The sequence below is a fragment of the Dysidea avara genome, chromosome 2 (genome assembly GCF_963678975.1).
Source record: "Dysidea avara chromosome 2, odDysAvar1.4, whole genome shotgun sequence".
In the NCBI taxonomy this organism is placed as follows: domain Eukaryota; kingdom Metazoa; phylum Porifera; class Demospongiae; order Dictyoceratida; family Dysideidae; genus Dysidea; species Dysidea avara.
The window spans coordinates 5,580,633-5,606,206 of record NC_089273.1 but is presented as its reverse complement, the minus strand read 5'-3'; the positions used below and the strand labels follow the sequence as shown (position 1 = coordinate 5,606,206).

General features: G+C 38.7%; 1 protein-coding gene across 2 annotated transcripts; it reads left to right on the top strand.

The window, feature by feature from the left end:
- Positions 1 to 41: 41 nt before the first annotated feature.
- LOC136246491 (putative leucine-rich repeat-containing protein DDB_G0281931) lies at positions 42 to 24,915 on the top strand. 2 transcript variants are annotated; one of them, XM_066037972.1, is made up of 16 exons: positions 42 to 2,798; positions 18,513 to 18,575; positions 18,627 to 18,683; positions 18,742 to 18,896; positions 18,948 to 19,022; positions 19,073 to 19,555; positions 19,613 to 19,846; positions 19,891 to 20,006; positions 20,046 to 20,186; positions 20,235 to 20,515; positions 21,093 to 22,878; positions 22,934 to 22,979; positions 23,026 to 23,151; positions 23,206 to 24,470; positions 24,531 to 24,665; positions 24,712 to 24,915. In XM_066037972.1, the coding sequence occupies exons 1-4, from the start codon at positions 253 to 255 to the stop codon at positions 18,797 to 18,799; spliced, it is 2,724 nt and encodes a 907-aa protein (XP_065894044.1). In that variant the 5' UTR covers positions 42 to 252; the 3' UTR covers positions 18,800 to 18,896; positions 18,948 to 19,022; positions 19,073 to 19,555; positions 19,613 to 19,846; positions 19,891 to 20,006; positions 20,046 to 20,186; positions 20,235 to 20,515; positions 21,093 to 22,878; positions 22,934 to 22,979; positions 23,026 to 23,151; positions 23,206 to 24,470; positions 24,531 to 24,665; positions 24,712 to 24,915. The 2 variants fall into 2 exon arrangements, with proteins under 2 accessions (XP_065894044.1, XP_065894045.1); XM_066037973.1 differs by lacking the exons at positions 18,513 to 18,575; positions 18,627 to 18,683; positions 18,742 to 18,896; ... (10 more) ...; positions 24,531 to 24,665; positions 24,712 to 24,915 and adding an exon at positions 16,561 to 17,124.
- The last annotated feature ends 659 nt before the right edge of the window (positions 24,916 to 25,574 follow it).

Sequence of the window (25,574 nt, the reverse complement as noted above, 5' to 3'; positions counted from 1 at the left end):
ACTAGCATGACATTTAGTTGCCATACTAATGTATCCTTTAACAATAACACAGCAGGGCAAAATGGTGGGGCCTTATATTTAAGTAGCCAATCAGCTATTTCATTCAAAGGATACTCTGTAGTTTTATTTAGTAATAATACAGCTACACTAAGTGGTGGAGTAATATATTCTATCAACAAATGCTCTATCGTTTTTGATGAATATAGCAGTACAGCATTTTCCAACAACACATGCAGCTTATATGGTGGAGGTATGTATATCCATGATAGAACTAATCTTAGTATTACAGAATACGGTAAAGTCACATTTGATGATAACATAGCCACTAGAGGTGGAGGGGGGATATATTCTTTTGATCATTCTATCGCTGTCATCGAAGATTATTCTAATGTTACTTTTCTTAATAACAAAGCAGAACAACATGGTGGGGCCATACATTGTGATAGATTTTCTGATATTTATCTAAAAGAAAACATATCAGTGATGTTTACAGGCAATACTGCTGAGCGTGGTGGAGCCATTTCAATAATTCAGTCTAGTATAACACTTACCAGTAATGTTTCAGCAACATTTGAAATGAACAGTGCAGAAAATGGTGGAGCTATTTCTATTCAGCAATCTATTTTAACATTTTCTGAAAAATCTATTTCACAATTTATTAGTAACACAGCCAAGGGTAATGGAGGAGCCATACATCTCAGCAGCAATTATACTACAACATTTAAAAATGATACAACTGTTAATTTCTTTTATAATAGTGCTCAGTATGGTGGAGCCATATATAGTGAACTATTGCAAAATGATGAGAGTAAATTAATATTTAACACAGAAGAAATTGGTCTTTACAACAACACTGCCTTAACAGAAGCTGACATATACATTGATGTACCAAAATCATGTGATGAGACTTGTTTGGACAACAGCATTGTTGGCATTAACAAAACATCATTGTTAAATAGCCGATTAAAGGATCATATCATTACTCCTCCTAGAACACTAGAATTTTATGATATCAAATGCATTGATAACCACACAAACTGCTATATCTATGTGATAAAGAATGTAATGCTTGGTCATGAAATCATAACTGATGCTTGTGTACAAGATTATTATGAGCAGCCTGCTGAAGCTACGAAGTTTGTAGTTAGTGGAAATAATCACAATCATAAGATTAATGGATCACAAGTGCTGATATCTTGTACAGTATTTCAGGGAATCAGTGTAATAGGAAAGAGAATTTTTAATGCAACTAATTTTACAATCAGTATTACTTCTAATCATGGCAGTAAATCTAATTTTAAAACAATATCTGCGGAGCTAATAACTGAACTATCACCATGTCACCCTGGTTTCCACTATGATAATACTACACAAACATGTGTATGCTACAGTGATAGTGATATTGTGTCTTGTTCTGGTAGTGCATCATCTATCAAAAGAGGTTACTGGTTTGGTGAAGTTAAGGATAAAGCTACAGTGACAATTTGTCCAAATAGTTACTGTAATTTTACTTGTTGTGAATCAGCTAATGGATTTTTTAAACTATCACCAGTCAGAGCAAATCAATGTAATTCACAGCGATCTGGTATTGCTTGTGGCAGCTGTAAGGAAAACTATACTCTTTCATTTGATTCTATAGAATGTGTAAGTGTTGACTATTGTACCACTGGTCAAATGCTTCTTGTGATCATTTTATCAGTTACATACTGGATAATTCTGGTTATCGCTGTCTTTGCTATGATGTATTATAGAATTGGAATTGGATATTTATATGCTATTACATATTACTACAGTATAATTGATATCATACTCAACCAAAGTTTATACACAACACCAGCAATATTTACAACTGTTAGCATCATGTCCAGCATTGCTAAAGTCACACCACAGTTTCTGGGACAGTTTTGTTTAATACAAAACATGAGTGGAATTGACCAACAGTTCATTCATTATATTCATCCATTAGCTGTCACATTCATCCTAGCAATGATCTGCTTATCAGCAAGGATATCTTACAAGATTTCATCATTAGTGAGTAGGGGAATTATCCATGTTGTCTGTTTTCTTTTGCTGCTATCCTATTCCTCTGTAGCAACAACCTCATTGCTAATAGTGCGACCATTGAAATTTACAATTGGAAATACAGTTCAAGTTAAAACATACTTGTCACCTGATATTGACTACTTTCACGGTCGCCATTTACCATATGCTATTGTGGCAATATTGTGTACAATATCAATTGCAATTGGACTTCCACTTCTGCTTTTACTTGAGCCATTTCTTAACCGCAAGATCAACTTCATCAGAATAAAGCCATTGTTGGATCAGTTTCAAGGATGTTACAAAGACAACTGTCGTTACTATGCAGCTTATTACATGATATGTCGACTGGTTATCATTGTGATCTTCATTTCCAATTTCTCTAACAACAACACAATGCAGTATTTATTGTTTGCTGTAAGTGCTGTGTTTGCTCTAATACAGTTTGTGCAGAAACCGTATGTAAATAAAGCACTAAACTTGTTTGATGGATTGGTTTTATTATCAATTACTTTCATTGCAATGATCCCACTAATTGATAGCTCCAGCTTAGGTGTACTGTTACCAATTACTGCTCTGCTTCCATTAGTCAGTTTTGCTGGATTTATAATGTTAATTCACAGAAAGAATATCAAAAAGCTTACTAAATACTTCAAGCCAATACCTCGCATTGCCAATAACATTGTTGAGGTACCAATGAGGGAATATGGTGTTGTTGTTGATGATGATATGAGGAAGAATGCTACTATTTGTGAAATGTAAGTTAACTCATGTGATTGCATAATATTACAGTATGTACTCTACGTGTTACAGCAACTATTGTCCATATCACATAAAAATGGCTGCTTAAAATAATTAATTATGTAGTTTGCACCTTATATATATATAAAGAACTTTGCGTGGGAGTATCAAAGCAAAAAAGTGTTCTATATTGGGCAGTTATAGAACACTTTGGGCAGTTATAGAACACTTTATTAGACCACAGTTCTTTATCAGGTAGTTATAGAACTGCTATGTCTATTTTGTAGGCTGATAGCCTATTTTGAGTGAGTAATCACTCATTTTGGTCAGTACAACCAATCAACCAAGCCAGTGTAGGCTGATAGCCTGACTGCGCTGGCTGACCAGTCAACCCAACCAATAAGATGGAAACCACTGGATTTTATTTATAGACACACTTGAAGATTTCGATGATGGTTTCTTGTGGTCAGCAGCAGTGAACGTTCTTAGTACGTTTTGCTCACATAAACGGACGAGTCCTAGGAATATCACGGAAATATGCTTATTAATATACCACAATCAAAAACTTTACGTATTGAGAAGACGGACTAGACTCACAAAACGACTAATGAAGGCGTAGCACAGTGCAACACAGGCGAAACACAGGCGCAATGCTTATTCTCCGATGATAACACCCCTCCGTGAGTTTCTAATTGTTTCGTGTGTCTTGTGTGTACCTTAAGTTGACAGTTCTCTATACCAGATAAAGCACTGCCTTTCGCTCGTGCTATACGTGAAATATAGCACTCAAAGAGTGGTCTCGAGACAAAATATAGCACTCGGCTTCGCCTCGTGCTATATTTGTCTCTCGCCCACTCTTTTCGTGCTATATTTCCGGTTTAGCACTCGCGGCAGTGCTTTATCTAGTACATAAAGAACTTTGCGTGGGAGGATCAAAGCAAAAAAAGTGTTCTATATTCGCCATACAAGCACAAGAATTCTAGCTATATTGGGTAGTTATAGAACATTTTAATAGACCACAGTTCTATATCAGGTAGATATAGAATTGTAAAGTCTATTTTGCAGGCTGATAATCTACTTTGAGTGAGTAATCACTCATTCTGGCCAGTATACAACCAATCACCAAGCCAGTGTAGGCTGATAGCCTGACTACGCTGGCTGACCAGTCAACCCAACCAGTAAGAGCAAAACCACTGGATTTAATTTATAAACACACTTGAAGATTTTGATGATGGTTGCTTGTGGTCAGCAGCAGGGAATATTCTTACTACATTTTGTTCACATAAATGGACGAGTCCTTGGAACTATATATATATGCTTATTAAAGTACCACAATTGGATCTTTTAGTAATGAGAAGATGGACTAGGCTCACAAAACGACAAATGAAAGCACAACACGGTGTAACGCAGGAGAAACACAGGAGCAGTGCCTATTCTACCGATGATAACACTAAGGTAAGTGTGCCTAATTCCGGACAGTTCCTAACTCCGAACACTTCCAATGTTTGGCATCACATCTCCAAAACTATCTACAGCATTTACTTGAATTTTTGGTGATTAATGCTTCATACACAATGATACTGTGGTCCTAAAATCAGCTTAAAAGTCCTGCTAGTTTTTTCTAAACGAGGTGATTATTTATTGCCATGTGTGGCAAAATTATCACAAATTCTTCGATAATTGCTGCTTATTCCCAAACACAAAGAGCTATTTGGCTGATTTTAGTACAGTGCAGAGGGACAACTATGACTTACTACTGTACTAAGTTTCGTTTGCAAACAATCAGCCAAACATTTTCTATGGACGATTTTGTAAGAGCCAGTCACATTCAAACTGCATAATATCTGTGTAAATACACCTAGATTTGAAATACCCAGAACTCGGCAACGAAAGGTACTACTACTATCAAAATCGAGTATGAGGTAGGTAATAGATGCAAGTTTAACGTGGCGGTGTTTAAAATTCGAAATCAAGCTCGGAAGTGCTGTGTCAGGCGTGATAAAAAGTGTCCGGAGTTAGCAGCACACGCGAAATTTACACATAGTTGAACTTTGGAGCGCAGCTCCTCGACGGATGGAGATATTTTGATGAAACTTGCAAGACTGATGCACCATAGGATAGGCTTTATCACCATATTTTAAGGTTTAAGTAATTCGCTTGCATGGCGGAGATAGAGCATCGGAAGCAAAAACTGTCCGGAGTTAGGCGCACTTACCTTACTCAGTGAGTTTCTAATTATTTCCTGTGTCTTGTGTGCACCTCGTGTTGACAGTTCTCTATACCAGATAAAGCACTGCCTTTCGCTTGTGCTACTCAAAAGAGTGGTCTGGAGATGAAATATAGCACTCGGCTTTGCCTCGTGCTATATTTGTCTCTCGCCCACTCTTTTCGTGCTATATTTCCCGTATAGCACTCGCGGCAGTGTTTTATCTAGTACATATAATATCAAGACACACGGTAGTGTGTCTTACGCCCCAAGAAGCCGGCGCACCACACCGTGAGTATATTAACAGGAAGAAAGAAAACGCACTTTTCACACCTATGTAGCTCTGTGATCCCTACTCCGATTGGAACCAACTTTGCTAGAGAAGTGCCGGCCAGTTAGGGAAGTCTACATACCAAATTTGAAGACAATCGCTACAGCCATTTCCGAGATACAAACGAATAAAATTTCGTTTTAATTTCTTCGTTTTTCCTTCATTTTGCACACTTTGCAAAATCCGCATAAAACACGAATGCGTGCTCGGATCGGGCGGAACCTTGGCACACTTAAAGGGCTCATTAAGGCAGATCTCCGTACCAACTTTGGTAGGAATCCGATGAACATTCACGGAGGTATGACCGATTATTTGCGTATAATAAGGTCGAAGGTCTGTCACGCCTACAGGGTAAACCCCTTGGAGGAATCAGTTGAACATTGATATTTGGATGGAGCAACCATCATAGGACTTTTTGTGGTTTGAAAGGAATCGGGATAAAGACAATGGAGATATGACAAAAACCCAACCTGTATCAAAATTACGCGATCGATTTTTTTATGAATAAAAAAAACTATTAGTTTTCATGCCTACCAGGCAAACTGCTTAGAGCAACGAGCTGAAAATCAGTATGTAGCTGGAATAATCATCATAGAAAGTCCTTGCAGTAGTACAGAAGAATCGGATTATAAAACCACTGAGTTATGATTTGAAAGGCAACTACGTGTAGCAAATGCGAGATCGAGATACTCTAATAGAACAGTCACCCTAATAAAGCATTCAGCAGCGTATATAATTTCTTCAATTATATTACATTGCAAATTGTTCTGTAACGAATTCAGCTACAAACAAGTCACCCTGTAGTCAGATCAGCTAGAAGAAGGTACCTAATAAAGAGTTCAGCTACAAAGAAACCATAATGTAGAGAGTTCATCTCAAACAAATCACCCTGTAGAGAATTCAGCTACAAACAAATTGCCCTGTGGAGAGATCAGCTAGAAGAAGTTACCTTGTAGAGAGTTCAGTTACAAAGAAACCAACATGTAGAGAGTTCAGCTACAAACAAATCACCCAGTAGAAAGTTCCACTATGAACAGATCACCCTGTAAAGAGTTCAGTTAGAAACAAGTCATCCTGTAGAGAGATCAGCTAGAAGAAGTCACCTTGTAGAAAGTTCAGCTACAAAGAAACCACCATGTAAGAGAGTTTAGTTGCAAACAAATCACCTGTAGAGAGTTCAGCTAGAAACAAGTCACCCTGTAGAGAGATCAACTAGAAACAAGTCACCCTGTAGAGAGTTCAGCTAGAAGAAGTTACATTGTAGAGAGTTCAGCTACAAAAGAAAGTACCATGTATAGCGCTGGCACTCATAAAGCTCCATAATTTTCAAGTTTAATATCTTATATTCTGATGTAGATATCAGCATTCTGTTTTAAGGACAAATTGTAATTGATATGATGTACAATATATCCCATAGTGGAAGAGGTGACATGCCCACTTTGGGTGTAGCACACAAACATAATTTTAAACATTTTGATTGATTTCTGCATAACTAGATATGGTATATGGCTGAAATTTTACACACATATTATACCTCTTATATTACACATCTTTTCACAGAAAATTTTACCTCTAAACGTAATTACAGGTGTACAGTCATCAAATCTTGTGTTGTTTAACATGCATTCTTCTTTGAGACATTTCTCTCAAAGTAATAACAGCAATCTCCCATGTTGCACGTCAGTAGAAGCTGAACAGACTATACTAAAATCTCACAGAAGCATTAGGCATCATCTTCTAAACAGCTATTGTAGTGGTCCTTCAGACTTCACTTTCTTTCCTGTGACTAACGCATGTGATAATCATTTCCCGTACGTTTCTTAAACAGAAACGCATTCTACGTCAATCTGCCATTTTGCTTTGTTAGAATCACGTGATCTTGTATACCAGCCAATTTGTTATGATGTAACAATTCTTTTGATGTTTATTTCAACTTCGTACGACGAACAAGGAAAGAGATACAGCTGCGAATTTAGCTGGAACGCTAGAAAACTGTTTATATTGATCCTTACCTTCCTTCACAATGGTTTGGTAGCCAAATTGTGTATACCTCTGTATTCACCTCGAGGTGGCGAGCAGAATGGCGGTGGTTGGGATCATTTATCGTTAACACAACTCAAGCTATAGCAGTTTGTTTAAAGACATGCATACTTTAACGTGTTTTTTTGTGGATGTTTATGAGTGCCAGCGCTATAGAGAGTTCAGCTGCAAACAAATCACTCTGTAGAGAATTCAGCTACAAACAAATTGCCCTGTAGAAATTTCAGCTAGAAGAAGTTACCTCGTAGAGAGTGCAGCTACAAACAAATCACCCTATAGACAGTTCAGCTACAAACAAGTCATCCGGTAGAGAGATCAGCTAGAAGGATCACCTTGTAGAGAGTTCAGCTACAAAGAAGTCACCCTGCTTCATCTTTTCTTCTTTTTGTGGTAAAGAAAAAAATGATAGGTTAAAAAGCCCTAAAGCCAGCCATAGGCTGGCTTTGCCATATACAAATACAAAAAGAAGTGAAATCTAATCCAAAACAGCCAAGCTGTAAAAAAAGAGTGTGGTTCCCAGAAAGGCTATGGTGAAAAAAGATGTGAAATCCAAGGTGGCAGCCAAGAAATGGCTGTGATGATAGGTTAATGGTAAAAATTTTAATAACGATAATTCAGATGAATTTTGTGCCAAGACCAAGCGGTACCAAATTCACCTGAATTTTTATTAAAAATTTTACCATTAACCTACCATCACAGCCATTTCTTGGCCGCCACCTTGGATTTCACATCTTTTTTCACCATAACCTTTTTGAGGGCCGCACTCTTTTTTTTACAGCTTGGCTGTTTTGGATTAGATGTATATTATATATATATATATATATATATATATATATACTATCTATGCATATTAATAGTGATGGAAATATAGCACAATTCAATTCTACGTAGTAGTTAGTTACAGTGTAATTACTTCTAATTCAATGTCAGAAATTGGAAACTGTTGAAATGAAAAGTGAAAATGCAAACTGAGAAGGAAGAAAGTGGTAAAAATTTTATGCATGCTTTAAAGAAACATTAGACACCTAATGGCCACCATTGCAGTTTCATTACAAACACCAAACTGCTATGTATAATATTACAACAGACATCTATAGGTCCACAATATGTGACCGAATTTGGGCTTCAACACACACCCAATTCTTAGACTTTAACCACCTGTAACGTGAACAGCCAGCATGCTATTTTTACACAATTCTTCCGTAACATTCCAAATTACAGATCAAATTTTAATGTATTTCTACTTTGAGCTATGATCTGTCAAAGTCATATAATTGGACGTGTGTGGGAGCCTGGTTTTGCCAAATCCGGCTACATAATAGAGTTTCATCAGTGGCATAGGAAACAGTTTTTCTAGGGTTCTGGAAACCTCCTCAGCAATTTGAGCCTGTAGGCTTGCAACAGGAACACCAAGCTATCAAGGTTTGCTAGCACAATGTAGAAATAAAGATCAATGAAGCACAGCATAACTAACAGGGTGCTTACGATTATATTCTTTAGAAGTGTTATCAATAGGGAAGAACAAAGGTATACATACGCATGTAGTAAGAAAATCTTTATAAGATGGAGATGCTATAATAGAGCAGTCAAAATTAATGTAGTTTTATTGGAGCAGTCACAACTACATTAAAAAAAAAAAACATTACAGGGTACTATTTTTATTAAGTTAATAAGCATCATATTCGCTCTAGAGTAAATTTGTTATTTGCTTCACATTTGTTGTTGAGTGTTGGAGAAGATAAACCAGATTTGCAGCACAAGTGGCCTGTATTTGTGCAATTTCACACGCATGGACAGAACAAACCTGAAGTGCATGTACAGGGCATATGTAGCATACACATGGAAAATTTCACTTATAAGCTATGTAGTTTGATTTGACAATTAATTTGATTTGAAAATAAAACATGAAAATAATTATACAACTCCACTCCAATAACAGTTTTTGTGTCTACTTTTAGTTCAAATGAGTTTGTCACTAACTGAAAAGTTCACAAGGCTTTGGTCTTGGTTTGTGGATTCTCCAACATAGCCCTGCTTCTTGTGCTACGACATCTATTTTGTTGTTAAGAGACCTTCCACATCCTGTAATGTCAGCTTCTTTCTTCTGGCGGACGATCAGATGTCTTATCTCTGTCCGTGCACTAGCTGCCACCAGAATCTTTCCTGATTACTTCAACGGTTGCTCCTAGTACTTCTTCATACGTTCATTTTGATTCTGTGCCAATATTTGAAGAAATCTGTGGTACTTTACACACTTTCTACAAAAATAATATCTATAACACATTGTAATACAAGCCACAGTAATTCTTACAGTGTGCCTTCTCTGTCTTCTCCTAGAATGGCAGTGCAAGCTGACTGTTAAATGTCATGTTTTCATTTTGATTCTGTGCCAATAGTTGAAGAATTCTGTAGTGCTTTACACACTTTCTTTCTACAAAATAATATCTGTAACACATTGTAATACAAGCCACAGTAATTCTTACAATGTGCCTTCTCTGTCTTCTCCTAGAATGGCAGTGCAAACTGACTGTTGCCATGTTTCTCTCCTGGCATGGGTGGCCTTTCTGAAGTCACTGCTCCTATTAGAAAATGGATAAACGTACACAGAGAACACATATTTTTGGAATACATGTTCAATAGTAATAGCTTCAGTACTACTTCATTTGTCATTTTATCAATAACTGCTTGCACGTTTTCTTGATTACCATCCATTGAAGTATCTGGCAATATTATGGGAGTAAATTAAGTTTCTCAAGTAACATGTATTCATACTTGAGAATGAAATGCTCATGTGTTTCTTCTACAATCTTATCATCATCCAATAATTATGATATGTCATGGACAACTTCCTATGATCACTGAATGATTACTTTTAAGCAGAAAATGCAACTTACACTATTAAAGTATCTCGGTATGTGAGCAGTCCTTGTCACATCTTTACCAGTTAGTAAAAGCCTTTGGTCTATAGTCTGGATACTTCTTGTTGTACTAGTCGTAGAGTCAACACAAGTTGGCCTTCTTGAGATGAAATATGAGAATTGAAATGTTATCACAAAGCCCAGTAACTAAATTGGTTACATCGTTAACGTACGAGTTCCCTGTATGGCTGAGGTAATGGCTTTGTTATAGCTTGCCCCAGCACCAGTGTTGTTCTAACCGGTGGGCGTCTATCACTCGTAGAACATTTCAGCCGCCCTGACGATGGGATCCAACGACAGTATTTCTCAGCGGAGTTCCTCTGGAAACGACAGTTTTCTCAGCGGAGTGCCCCTGGAAGCATACTGGGAGTGACAGAGATTCTGGGTTTCTTCCATGATTTCATAGATTATATATTCGTAACGAATATATAATCTATGATGATTTTCACACAGCGCCTGTTCATCACTCGCCCGCGCTTTCCTGTGACATGCAGCACATGAGCTCTTTTCTTCATGGAGTCCTGGATGGAGGAACACTCTAGCAAAAAGTATGCCGAAACCATGAGGAATCATTTGCTGTTTGGATTTAGAAGAAGAAGGAGAACCTGTTTGAGATCCTAAAAATCAAAAACGGATTCATCATAAAAAATGCTGCGGTTTGTCCTGGCAAGCTGTAAGCGAAGAACTGACTCGGCAATTTAAACAATTGACATACGATCCTGTGACACATTGGGAAGTCTACTGACACTGGCTCGTGAAATATGGACAAATTCCACTCAAAATTCCGTCAAATTTGCAAGATTAACTGCCAATTAATGGTTAAATCGGACCTATTATTCTCACTGCTTAAAATTCATGCCAGATTCAGTGGTCTCAGGTGTTTTGGTGTTGTTGTAATGAATTCAAGTGGTCAGTGATTAAGCTGCTAGCTATACATAGTACCCTGGATCCAATGTATCAGTTCTTTGTTTCTGCTGAAATGCTGTATGGGTAGATTCTGTTAACTCAGTTTCTATATACATCTACACATGAATATATGATATTCTGAGGGACTATATGGATGCTGGTTGTGTAGTTTCAAGAGTTACGACGATGGTATTTCCCCATGTACAAACAAATAATCAAGTTGAAATTTGGTTGTTACCTACAACATGTAAACAGTGATATAAACTTATCTTTATTTGATTTTAACATGCTGATTGGTATGGAAACACCCCAGGGAAGTGTGCACTTGGCATATTCGAGCAGTGCACACCCCCGGGGTACAATCACCACTTACCATGTATTTAGTATGTGTGCATACAAAATAGACACGACTATATAATGTTTTCCTAGCTATACACACAACTCTTCCACCGCACCTAGTTCTATTGCCTACTTGGCATATTTGAGCAGTGCACACCCCCGGGGTACAATCACCACTTACCATGTATTTAGTATGTGTGCATACAAAATAGACACGACTATATAATGTTTTCCTAGCTATACACACAACTCTTCCACCGCACCTAGTTCTATTGCCTACTTGCCTACTTTTTCCTAGTTCTAACTACAACATTTTCCACAAAGCCATAACGTGTACACAACAACACCAAACAAACAAACACTCATGCAAATATCTACCACATAACATTCACCATTGCCATAAATATACATAACAGCACAAAACACAAATAACATTCATACAGATATCTATACACAAGTACTTTGGGGAAAGGGTAACAGGAAATTGTTGGAGTAGGGTGTAATAACTTTTGCATAAGCCACACAGACAAACATTGTGGATATGGCATAACTGGATTTACAGTTGACCACGAAGCAAATATGTGTTCCAATTAGTACAAGATTGCAGTAACGCATCATATATGTATAGCAACACAATGTGATAGCAGCAACCAATGAATAATTATATAAGTTAAATTTAGCGTAATTGGTTTGGTTTGGCCATACACAGATAATTAGCACTTCATCCACCAAATTTCTCCCCAAACTTCCTCAGTTTCCTATCACCCTGTTATAGCAACACTATACGATATATATCCAATGGGCAAATACCTATAAAACATGCATGGTGAAACCACGTGCATCAGGAACATGCAAAAGTCATAAGTAATGACGCTTGCTGCAGCAGAATGCGATTCATGTGAAATACAAGTAGCCCTCAGATCAAACACATATCATGCCATAAAGTGCACTGCGAAGGCCAAAAACAACAAAAGCAAATCGGCAACACAAAGAGCAGAAAGCCAAGTCATCCGCCCAGCCCAGAAACATGGCTGCCGGCCAAGCGCATGCAGCACACAGGCAGCCGGAAACAATATATTTATATGTGGGAACAAACTGCAGTAAATGTATCGCTATTACAACAATTGACAAAATACAATGGGATTACGTTGCCTGGTAGGATGTAGCAAAACACAAGCAAACAGCCGGAGACCCCCACAAGCAGGACCAAATATTGATGTCCTAATGATGTAATTCGTAGCCTTGTATGTATGGAAGCGAGCAGATCATACTCATACTGCTAAAAGCAGAACACCATGCATGCCAATGCAAATGCAGCAACATGCATGCCAACACAACACGACAGCCCACATGTAATAACACGCATGCAATGACACACCCGCAACAACACGCATGCAACAACACACCCGCAATGCCACGCATGCAACGACACGCCTGCAACAACACGCCTGCAACAACAGTACCGGAAGAAGCCACAGGAACGAACACGCACCATAGATCACATAAAAGAGAAAATTTTACACATAATTTAATGAGCGAAATCTGCAGGTACTGACCTGGTGCATCATGCTGATAGACACTCGGAGAAGAGGTACAAGTGAACCACACATGCAAAGACAGCATCAATCAGTTGTGTGTTTAGTGAAAATGAGAAAATTCAACACGGACCACCCAAAGCACCACGCAACTTACCTACGTAACTGCACCGTGGAGTCCACATAGTGATGCAAGTAAGTGTATGTACAATTAACAAATATTTACTGTATGTGCAATTAATAAATGTTTTCCCAATGCAATAGTACTATACTTCCTAAACATGAATCAAGTAAACCATGCCTTGTTAATGCATGGTTTATCTGCATTAGAAGGAGGATTAACGATGCTCTTGCGAACACCTCTCATGCATTATTGAGGATAAATGACTGCATTCGTTTACCCTAATGTAATTCAACTGTTCCATCAAAAGTATCCCTAACTCTTAAGCTTGATAAATATCAGGGAATGAGTGTAGTGAGACACCGATGCTAGCAAGAATGACAGGGAGTTTAAAAGCATATCCTGATGGTCCATAAGTATCCCTTAGGACAGCTGGTGTAGGGTGTAATCAGCCTTCATTAGTCACAGGGGCAGACAGGACTGACAACAGGCTGCTGTACCTGTTAGCACTCATGGCAGAGAGACAACAGGTTTTCCGGTCGTAATTGCATATTGAAATATTTAATAATTTTAATAACGACAATTCAGGTGCATATTGAAATATTTAAAAATTTTAATAACGACAATTCAGGTGAATTTGGTGCCGCTTGGTCTTAGCACAAAATTCACCTGAATTGTCGTTATTAAAATTTTTACCATTAACCTACCATCACAGCCATTTCTTGGCCGCCACCTTGAATTTAACATCTTTTTTCACCATAGCCTTTCACAGGGCTGCACTCTTTTTTTACAGCTTGGCTGTTTTGGATTAGATTTCACTTCTTTTTGTATTTGTATACCCCAAAGCCAGCCTATGGCCAGCTTTAGGGCTTTTTAACCTATCATTTTTTGTTTACCACAGGAAGAAGAAAAGATGAAGCAGGGTGATTTCTTTGTAGCTGAACTCTCTACAAGGTGATCCTTCTAGCTGATCTCTCTACTGGATGACTTGTTTGTAGCTGAACTTTCTACAAGGTAACTTCTTCTAGCTGATCTTTCTACAGGGTGATTTGTCTGTAGCTTAATTCTCTACAGGAGGATTTGTTTGCAGCTGAATTCTCTACATGGTAGTTTCTTTGTAGCTGAACTCTCTACAATGTAATTCTTCTAGCTGAACTCTCTACAGGTTGACTTGTTTCTAGCTGATCTCTCTACAGGGTGACTTCTTTGTAGCTGAACTCTTTACAAGTGATTTGTTTGCAGCTGAACTCTCTTACATGGTGGTTTCATTGTAGCTGAACTCTCTACAAGGTAACTTCTTCTAGCTGATCTCTCTACAGGGCAATTTGTTTGTAGCTGAACTCTCACGTGATTGTTTCTTTGAAGCTGAACTCTCTACAAGGTGATTTCTTCTAGCTGATCTTTTTACAGGGTGATTTGTTTGTAGCTGAACTCTCTACAAGGAAACTTCTAGCTGATCTCTCTACAGGGAGATTTGTTTGTAGCTGAACTCTCTACAGGTGATTTGTTTGCGGCTGAATTCTCTACATGATGGTTTCTTTGTAGCTGAACTCTCTACAAGGTAACTTCTTCTAGCTGATCTCTCTACAGGGCGATTTGTTTGTAGCTGAACTCTCTACATGGTGGTTTCTTTGTAGCTGAACTCTACAAGGTGATTTCTTCTAGCTGAACTATCTCTTTCCATAGTTGAACTCCCTACAAGGTAACTTCTTCTAGCTGATCTCTCTACACGGTGATTTGTTTGTAGCTGATGTCTATACAGGTTACTTGTTTCTAACTGATCTCTTGAATTCTGTTCAGGGTGACTGCTCTATTAGGATGACTGCTCTATTAGAGTATCTCGATCTCGCACTTGCTACACCAAGTTGGATTTCGTGTTATAACTCCGTGGCTTTAAGTCTGATTCTTCTACACCATTGAAGAGCCTTTCTACGATGATTACTCCATCTGTACAGCGAATTTCAAAGCATTACCCCAAGAGGTTTATCTGGTAGGCGTGGCAAGTAGTCATTTTTTATTAGCTAATCTACTGTAGGTTGCGTAATTGTTACACACTGTTGGTTTTTTCGTTGTATCTTCCTGGTTTTTAGCTCGATTTCTTTCAAACCACAAAAGGTTTGCGGTTCAATAGTTAACCTATTTACCCACCGATTGTCAGCTTCTTCCCATACGCGGTTTAACCTGTAGGCGTGACAACATATTGGTGTTATTTTTCGTGAATAATCGCTCATAACTCTTTGCCTGTTTATCGTATTCCAGCCAAAGTTGGTAGCAAGATGTGCCTTTATACCCCCCTTCTGTGTGCCAAATTTCAAGGCTATCGGATAAGGCGTTCGCGTTTTATAGCAGTTTTTGTAAGTGTGCGAAAAGAGGAAGAAAAATTGGGCCACACGACGCACTACCGTGTGTCTTGATTCCAGACAACAAAATAAGTAGTGTATACTGAAGCAATTGTAAACATCACTGGAAATTCTTAATGACGGTCACTAAAATGTACAGTGATGCTCACTATTTGCCACAGTATTCATTATTTATTTTTTACAGTGTTACAGTAAGGTTTTCTCCTCAATGAAGAGCTTATATTATACTATTGAAATAGTATATCTGATGTATAGCACTCGTGACTTGAGTAATATAGAAGACCTTACATTATCATCGAAGTGCACCATAGGTTTCTTGAAAGTGCTTGGATATTATCACCATTATGAGGTGTTCTTAATAATGAGGACATGAAGTTTATCTGATCTATGGACAGAACTACTTGACATGTTTACTCAATCCTATGGTAAAGAGGTGGCCATGATGTGAAATTTTTCTTCTAGAACATATTAAGGTTGACCATTTCCTTTCATTTCAGTTTGCATTCCATTTCTACTGTTTCCATTTACCTAGAAAATGTGTTTAATTCCAAATCAATATAGCTATCGTCTACCTAAACATATGGTCTCTGATATTATACATAACTGCTTTAGACTCTATTTCACATTACACTCAGATTTCTTACCTCATCCATGGCTGTTTCTACTGTAGGCTAAGCAAAAGCGGCTGGTTTTCTTGCAATAATACTAATGCCATGGCAACTATGCATGCTCACATGACAAAATAAATGTCCTCATTACATCACTGCACATAAAAAATGCATACTGATTGGATAAATCTAGTTTTGAACATATGTTATATTGTGCCTGAAAGCGTGGAGTGTATTGGCAAACAAGGTGGAGTATATGAGATTTATTTCCCACCCAAAACAGCCTTAATACAGTCTAAGAAATGTTAAAAGAAAGAAAAATTTATAATATAAACTGGTGAAATGAACAATACCTTGTGTAGTTAATTTTATTAACATGGACAGGCACACTTATAATTATTTTGTATTTAAACAGACCTGATCGTGATAGTCCAGATAGCCCAGAGTCTATTGATGAAAGGTACATTCATTACCGTGAATCTTTCATAGAAGCAATGAATGAAATTGAGGACTGATCATATGTACATACAGTAGTGAGTGGTATGAACTCACTGTAACTTATTGTAGCCATTTATATTATGTACATGCACTACATGTAGCTGTAGTATTGTAACATTATATTGCCTAGTATACTCTTCCCACTGAACATACTGTACATAAACTGCTGTACACATGTATAGCATTACTGTAGGTTTCATTTTTTTCATACTTACAGACAATGTTTCTAATAGTGAGTGGTTGTTCTAAGGGTTTGCCTGCAGGCGTATGAACTAATCAACTTTAAACATCAAAAAGTTTTTAAGTAAACTCAAATGTTCTAATGGGAGAATGGTCAAAACATGTCAACACTTCATTAGATTTAAATGTGGAGTACTACCATGCATCCACAACACTTTAGAAGAGAGATGTCAAATTATAATAATGGTATATACACACGTGCAGATATTTCACAATTGTACCACTGAATCATGACAGAGAATTGTATGAAATAAATTATAGTGAGCATTATTTTGATGCTGCGCTCAACACTATTTTCCAATAATGAAAAACCATAGTAAATCCGATCCAACACTGACAAGGAAACCAAAGAATGAGACAGGACAAATCCACTAAACCACAAAGATGAATTTAGAGAAGAGTTACATGTTTTTTTGCACAGTACCACAGATTACTTTTGATCATCTTCTTCACTCAGCTGGGATTACTTAACTAATCAATGATGTCTCAGATATGGGGTCATATACACATAGCATCAGTAGAGTGAATGTGTTTACCACTAGGAGAATATAGCTCGTTAGAACATACAGTATGTGACTGAATTTTGGAAAATCACCCATATGGGCGCACATGAAATAATTAGAATTTTCATGTTTAGTGGGATGCTAATAAGGTCAGGACCCAGTTTTGAAAATATTTCAAGAACTTTCTTGTAATTTAAGGTATTGAGAATGGCTTAAAACCATCAACAAGTAGATCTGCACTATAAAGTATGTGATTTGATCATTACAAATTTTAGATGTCAAATGCACCCATATGGGTGATTTTCCAACATTCGGTCACATATTTTATTTGCCTTATGATGATGTTTGTGATGTCAGATAAGCTTTGACCAAGGCTGGCAGATTGCAGCAAACCCAGCTGCAGGACTAATCAATTATGTCTCAGACATCGTCTACACAAAGCACCAGAAGAGTGAAGATATATACACCACTAGGAGATTGTGGCTCATTGGAACATCTTCAATGTGATTGCTCACTACCACCACCACTAACTTGCAACTCATTAGAAGTAGTTTTTTTGCAACAATGAGAGATTTTGTTTCAGTGGATCTAGTGTTACTAGTAAGATAGTCAAACTTGTTGCAGTATAAGACTCTTAGCTAGTGAGGTAAATATATAGGTTCAAAACTTTACTCATGACTATCTGAGAAGTTAGTAGATATGCACAGACTTATTTTACTACATTATGCCGCAGTGCTAAAACTCCTGCTTATGATATAATTATTATGTTTATAATTATGCTAAAAATGTTTGCCTTAGTTTGAATATTTTGACAATAAAATTGTGCTCTCTGAATAAATAATAGTAATTCATAGCATTGATAGAACATGCGTGCACCCAAGCAGGGATTAATTGTAATCATAACATGGTTGGCAGGTTCAATGGCTCACATTAGTTGCGGCCTGCTGTAAGGAGTGGCAACTGTGGGAGTAGGAAGGCAATTTGTGTTACATACCTTCCAGCCAGCAGTGTCCAGTACTAATACCATAGTTATTTGTGCACATGACTATTGGGCTTTTTTAGACCCATGTTTCTGCTATCTGTTTAGGCCCATGTTTCTGTTATCTCCTCTGTTTTCTCTTCTAAGGCCACAACACAGCAAACTGATTCTGCCTTCTTCTATACTACAGCCACACCCACTACAGTGGAGGTAAAAATCTGAGTGTTAAGAAGTAATAAATAAATTTAGATTGCTTTACAGAAAGCATCGTAACTTGAACCATCCACTGTTACAAATCTTAAACCAGTACATTTTGAGGTTAGCATTATTTTATTGTTTAGTTACAGTTATCTATTTCAGTCATAACATAATGTAGGACCTTGCTGATCGCATTCTTAATGTTTGGAAGCTATCCAAGCATCCAGATGGGTTGATGACACTCAAGATGTCAAAGGCAGATTAGCAGTAGATTGGAGAGACACTGTTTGCTCAGAACAACAGGATTACAGCTGATGCTCCCTCGACGCTGAGGTAGTATCCACCTCCTGCCAAGTCACAGTCTAATTCCTATTTTACACATAGGCTCTTTCTATGGATACCCAGAAGGGATTGGATAGTTGAATTCAAGTGCCCGACGTGCTTGTCAGGCTCACTGACGTATGAATAGTATACACACAATCTGATTGATTATTTATGGTGTATCATAGATTAAAGGGTCTTTACAGAAGATGCTGAGGAAGGGTGTCAACTATACTGTCAACCACTTCCTTGCTATCGAAGAGCTTACTTGTAATGGCTGCAAGAAGGCTTTCTTTAGCTGGAACAAAAAGTCAATTGCCTTAACATGAAAGAGGTCATTGTTGTTTAGCATTTCAGAATAGTCAGTCAGCTGGCAATAGCCAAAATGGTGCAGTTCCCAGCCATCGTCACCAAAAAAATATACCTGTGATGTGGTAGCCTAGAGATGTCGTACACTAGGAAGCACTTCGGGATAGAATCCTAGAACAGCACACAGAGGAGTGGGTGAAGAAGCCACTAGTGTATTGTTAGCTGTACAGGTGCAATTCTTTTTACTGCTTTCTTAGATTGTTTTTGCTTTAATTTTAAAGTCAAGGGCTGACTGGACTACAGCTGCAAAGAACTCCTGTGTTTGACCAGCAAGTACCAATGGAAACTATTCTATGTGCTAGGTATGAATCATTGATTACATACTTCAGCGAATGTACAGTATATCTACTTTATTATAGCTGTTTTCTCAAGGTGTATGCCATGGTGTTTGCCAGAGATTCTTGCCACCTGCTTTTCTCCCTTTGGGTGGATCTTAAAAATTGATTCAACCAAGAGATCTGTAGGAAATTGCAGGGGAGGGTTGCTTGTGGTGTACAAATGTAGAAATGGGTGGGGTGAAGTGCTGACTTCTGTATAACAGCATCAGAGGGGTTGGATGGCCTTCAGTCAATGACAGTTGGACTAATTGAAAGGTAGCTCTTAATTATCCTTTTATGCTGTATTGCCTTTTGCACAGGTATGAGAAGGTAAAGCAGAACTCACCCCAGCTGTTGTACACTGACAGAAATTGCCACAGCATCACTGGCACATCAAAGTATGCATGATTATTTTGTGGAATGGTGTCAACTGCAGGTAGGCAGAAATTGTCATGAGTCTGCATCCATGCTGTAGCTGATAGGATTTATGGCATTTATATATGAGGAGGATAGCTTGTGGAGTAACTTCATAATCCCACCCCCTCTATGGATCATTCATATCTCGCCTCTCGGACATGATATTTGAGTGGTATCACTGGGATGCAAAAGATCATGGGTGAGATGTCACTTAATATGACACTCATTACAATGACATGCAATACAGTCATGATCAGCTCTGTTAGGCAAAGAGGAGGTGTTTACTGGAGGCAAGAGTGATGGACCCTTCCCACAGTGCCATATTGAAGGCTGTAACTAAAGATGAGTTGGGTCACTGCTGTAGGAGGAGAACAAGGGGAGCTCAGGTGACCTTGCAATGAATTGAAGAATTGCTACCTGCTTTGGTACTGCCACCGATTCTTATGGTGTGCCATTCTTTAGAGAACAGATAGTCACCATCTGGGAAGAAGAAAAGTAGCACATCCAATACATTCCAGATCCCCAGAGGTGAACTTGTAGGGTACATAAACAAAAGTGGAGTGCGACTGCCTTTGTACAGGTGTGCTCATGGTACAAAATACCTTGAATCCTTTCATCTCCACCTAGCAATGTACACAATAGGGATGCGGCGATTATGCTGGCATATTTTCGAGCATAATGGGTATGTGTGGGAATCAGTTATGCTAGCATTTTGAGGTGATTATAAAGCTTTAACTGTAGGAAAATCTGTAGACTGCACATTCCGTTAAAAAATCGAGATACTCTAATAGAGCTGTCAGAAACTCTAATAGAACAGTCACTGAATATTATTTACTCTAATAAAGCAGCCAGCTAAAGAATTCAAGACTATTTAAAGCTTAAGCGTCATTGAAAATGGTCTGATACAGCAATAAACTGGCATTAGCCAATTATGGTGGCATAATTTTGGGAATAATGGGGAATTCTCCAAAGCATAATAGGTGATTTTTTAGCACTGCTCAAAAGCATAATGCTCAATTTTTGGAGCATAATAGCCTAATGCCTAGTACACAAAAAATTTTACAATGTTGCTATAACAAGACAATTATTATTGATACGTACATAGATTCATCCCAGGCTCTTCAGCTAGTGATGTACATTTCCAGATGTACTTGTTGGAGGGCCTGTCCGGGTGGAACCATGCTTGCAGACTGGCAGTAGCACAGCAGCCATCCAAGCATGTTAGGATATTCAACCTGGAGCTTGCATGCAAAGGTAGTGCACTACACTGTTACAAACATCATTGTGAGAATAGTGGGTCAACCAACTCAGCTCCACTTTCCATGGTACCAGGCTGCTCCCTCACCACTATACCCCAACTAGCCACAAGGATGGGGAGAATTTAGGAGTGGATTATCTGTTCTGACCAACTGCTTTCCTTCCAAGACCTGTATGAGGGTTTTGTTGACTAGAGCATAGAAAATCCACACATCTAAGAGCGAGAATTATTGTTGATGGTTTGTGAGGGAGCTGAAGAGGAAGAGGATGACTGTAATCACCAACAGGTAGGCTAGTTGCCATGTTACACTAATGTATGTAATAAAATCAGGCTGCCTTTGAAAACACTGATGTGTCCATAAAGTGTTACTGATGTGTCAGGGATTTCTGGTTGGGACAAGGTTAGGCAGTTAGCATGCACAGATGCTGGTGCAACTGAAAGGGATTGCTGTAGCAACTTCTCAAGCAAACCAACTCAAAATCCTTTATGATGCCCTGCATGATTATGACAAGAGAGATGTTAAAGCTCATCTCAAAGTTATGCCACAACTTCGAGGTCATTTTTATCACCAAAGAAGAGGAGAGTCAGTCAAGAGCTGTCAGAATGTAAGTAATACATGTATGCAATGCAAAATAATGTGAAGTTTTATATTTTCTGGGAATCCTCCACCGCTTGGCCCAGCAAGTAGTAGGATTGTTGAGGCAATCTTTATCTTGCTGTGTCAGAAGACTCAAAAAGTTAGGAAAGTTACACAGTAATAGTATGAGCAGGTGGAGTGAAACAACAATACCTGTCCAAAACTTGAGAGTTTACAATGCCCTCCGGTCTCGGTTGTTTAACTCTTGGCAGGTGTTGGAGGAGACTAACTTGGCACTCCACCCAGTTAATCAGACTGGTTAGGTAGTTTAAAAATTTTGTCACATGCAGTTCAGGTTTAATGATTGACTCCAACAACATTGCTGATATAATGACAATGTCAGGTGTGAGGAGATTGCATCAAGGATGCAAGGGATAGAAGTACCAAAGCCATCATAAAATACTGCCACTAGTCTACTCCATGGAACACATAATTCACAATCTCCTCTTGCTCCTTCTTCATCTGTGCAGCAGTTCTTAGAGCTGGAGGACACATCTAAAGATAGTGGCCACAGTATAGACACAGGCAGTTGCATGAGGCCCCAAATTATTGTGAGCATCAGTCCAAGTGTAACTCCACCAGTGCTCTGTCAGGGTCATAGGCGGCGGAAAGGGGGGGGGCTAGGGGGCTAAAGCCCCCCCTCAGAATGATATCACACCGAAATTATCTTTCTTGGAGTGGGGCTGAAAACCGTGATAAAGATCGAGATACTCTAATAGAGCAGTCACTCTAATAAAGTAGTCAGTGTGTAGCAAGCTATGTAAGGATTTTTATGTAGTTTATCAGCTAGAAATGGTAGCTGGTGAGGTGGAAAGCTCTTGTGAGTTGGTTGTGACCTTTTTTTTTTTTTTTTTTTGGTCTCACCTTACCAAACTATAGAAATAAGTCTGGGTCAGCTCAGCGGAGCCCCCCCTCATATCAACTACTTCCTCTGCCGCTGGTCAGGGTACATGTACAACTGCTTCAACTTCAGGCACTGACACCACCAACTGACAAGTATATAATGTACTTCATCTATATATAAATGTCAAGTGATGTGCATTGTTTAAAGGCAGTGACTGGGCCAATTGTTGGAGAGGAAGTGGAAGTGACACCTTGTATGTGGTATATATTTCAGTATTCTGTTACAGTTTTGTCTTGTAGTAACCTTGCCCAGAAGTGCTGAGTGGTGGCAGAGGAAGAGGCAGGCACAGGCTGCTACTGAATTGAAAGCTATCCCTTCTGCATGGCGCAAACAATATTCCTGCAAGATGTGTGGCCAAAAGATGAGTTGAGTACCAAATTCTAGTTTGACTTTGTTATTACTCCAACTTGATAGTGTAGACAGCAGTTTAATGGCATAAAGTACTATCCCAATGTCCCTGGGCAGGTGCCATTAGAGCAGTGGAGGGCTCAAAGGAGGGAGGAATGGCAGCAGAGTCAACAGCAGCAGCAGGGAATCAGCCCCTATTGGCTAGTGTAGAGGTGCCACCATCGCAGCAACTGTTAGTACCGCATGCTGTGCAGCAACCTCCAGTGCTACATGCTGCACAGAGACTGCCAGTACTACCTGCTGTGCAGTGACCACCAGTACCGCCTGCTATGCAGTAATTACAATTGCCACTTGCTGTACAGTGACTGCCAATACACTTACCTTCTGTGCAATTACAGCCCATGCCACCTGCCATGCAGCAACCTCTACCTGCGGTACAGCGACCACCAGTTCCACCTGCTGTGCACAATTAGCAGTGCTACTTACACAGCAAACTCCAGTACCACTGGTTTTGTAGCAATCACCAGTACCATTTACACAGGAAATGCCAGTACCATTTAGGCTACCGTACGTATTGCCTAGGCTGCCTACAATTCCAGTGCCACATCAGCTGCCTACAGTTTGTTTGCTACCTAGCTATGGAATACCCACAGCATAGCAGTCTAGACAACATCCTGCATCACCTCAATGATGCCAGTAGGTAACGGATGTGCTATATTTCCATATGTGACCCAGTCTGCGAAAAAAGGTATTATAGCCTTTCCAATTGTCAAGTGTGACTAATCATAACTCCTCATGTTTTCAACCTATCACCTTCATATTACACCAAGTCATAGTACTATGTTAGGGGTATAAGGGGATCAAATTTACATTGTGATACCACATTCACAAGTCAAGTTACGGGTTGCCAAGTACATGCAATTGAAAAAGGCTATAAGACCACTTTTCGCAGACTCGGTCACATGTATTACAGTGTGGTATATGTATTTCTCAATGCTGCATCTCTACATTATTTAGCAATTACATGATTTCATCACCAGGTAGATGTGATCCATGCACTAAGTGACTTTATGCACTTATGATCATTAGTGATTTAGTAATTGCATGACTTTGTCACTATGCAGGGCTTGTGGTGGATGTGATCCCTGTACCAAGTGACCTTGTACATAGACCATTCATTTATTTGTACAGTGGTAGGTAAGGAGTACAGGGTCAGCCTCATGGTACTCTCTGTGAGAGTCATTCAGTGTATAGTTTTGCATCTACCACAAGCCCTAAAACTGTAAGTGATGAGGTGGTATGTGCAAGAGGTAGTGTGGCAAACTGGAAATATCATGTAAGGATTTGCTGCATTATGTTTAGCTTGCCTATCATTTTATTCTTGCATATCTTGCAGATAGTTATCACTTGAATGGCTGCAGTTACCTCAAAGTATACATGGAAGAATATTAAGCAATAATATCAGCACACAATGGTACTTGCTTTTGTCAACATAAAAGAGCAGGCAACAGTGAAGAGCTATCATAAAGAAGTAATTATAATTATATTGCAAATTTGAATTTTTCATATGCCTACAGGTCCTTCTCCCCCACTACTTGGATTGCTGAGGCTGTAACCAATGAATTTACAGCTGCTACAACTAAATTAGCCACTGTATGAATGTGCACTTTATCATGTGCTGCACTTTATCATGTGCTGCACTTTATTGTATTGATGATGTGTGCATTACATCTGCTGCTGCTATGTACTGCTGCTTTTATAACTTACATTACTGCTTTACCTACTCCAAATCGCTGTTGTACACATGCGGGTTCCTACTGCTGCCGCTGCTATCATTACTCTGTGTGGCAGCTTTACCTACCCCACATAGGTGTTGTACCTGTGTGGGCTTCCACTACGGCTGCTATGATTGCCTCGTTGCTTATCCAACATAGCTGTTGTACACATGTGGGCTCCCGCACTTCTGCTGCTGCAACTAGTACTTTGCATGATTGCTTTACCTACCTCACATAGCTGTTGTACACTTGTGAGTTCCCAGCGCAGCTGCTATCATTGCTCTGTATGCCTGTTTTACCTATCCTGTATATGTGCGAAAAGGGGTATTATAGCTTTTTCAATTGCATGTACTTGGCTACTTATACGTTCATTTGTGAATATGGTAATACCTTGAAATGTGGTCACATTATACCACTAACATAGCACTGTTATTGACAGTAGCATGATGTAATTTGAAGGTGATAGGACAGAAACATGAGTTACTCAAAGTTTGGAATCTGAAAAGGCTATAAGACCCCTTTTTGCAGATCCGGTGACATAATTATGTTGTTGTACTGTACATATGTGGGACTGGATTTTGAAAAATCACAGGTATGAATGCATTGTTGATTCACAGAAAAATATGTTTAATATTTTAAAGCAATGTTACCTTGGCTGCTGATAG

Bases quoted from the DNA above. Each gene is read 5' to 3' on its own strand.
- LOC136246491 (XM_066037972.1), top strand. From the start codon at position 253: ATGTATATCCATGATAGAACTAATCTTAGTATTACAGAATACGGTAAA. The intron at 18,576-18,626 runs GTAAAAATCTGA...ATTGCTTTACAG, and splicing joins CCACACCCACTACAGTGGAG to AAAGCATCGTAACTTGAACC. The intron at 18,684-18,741 runs GTTAGCATTATT...AACATAATGTAG, and splicing joins TTAAACCAGTACATTTTGAG to GACCTTGCTGATCGCATTCT.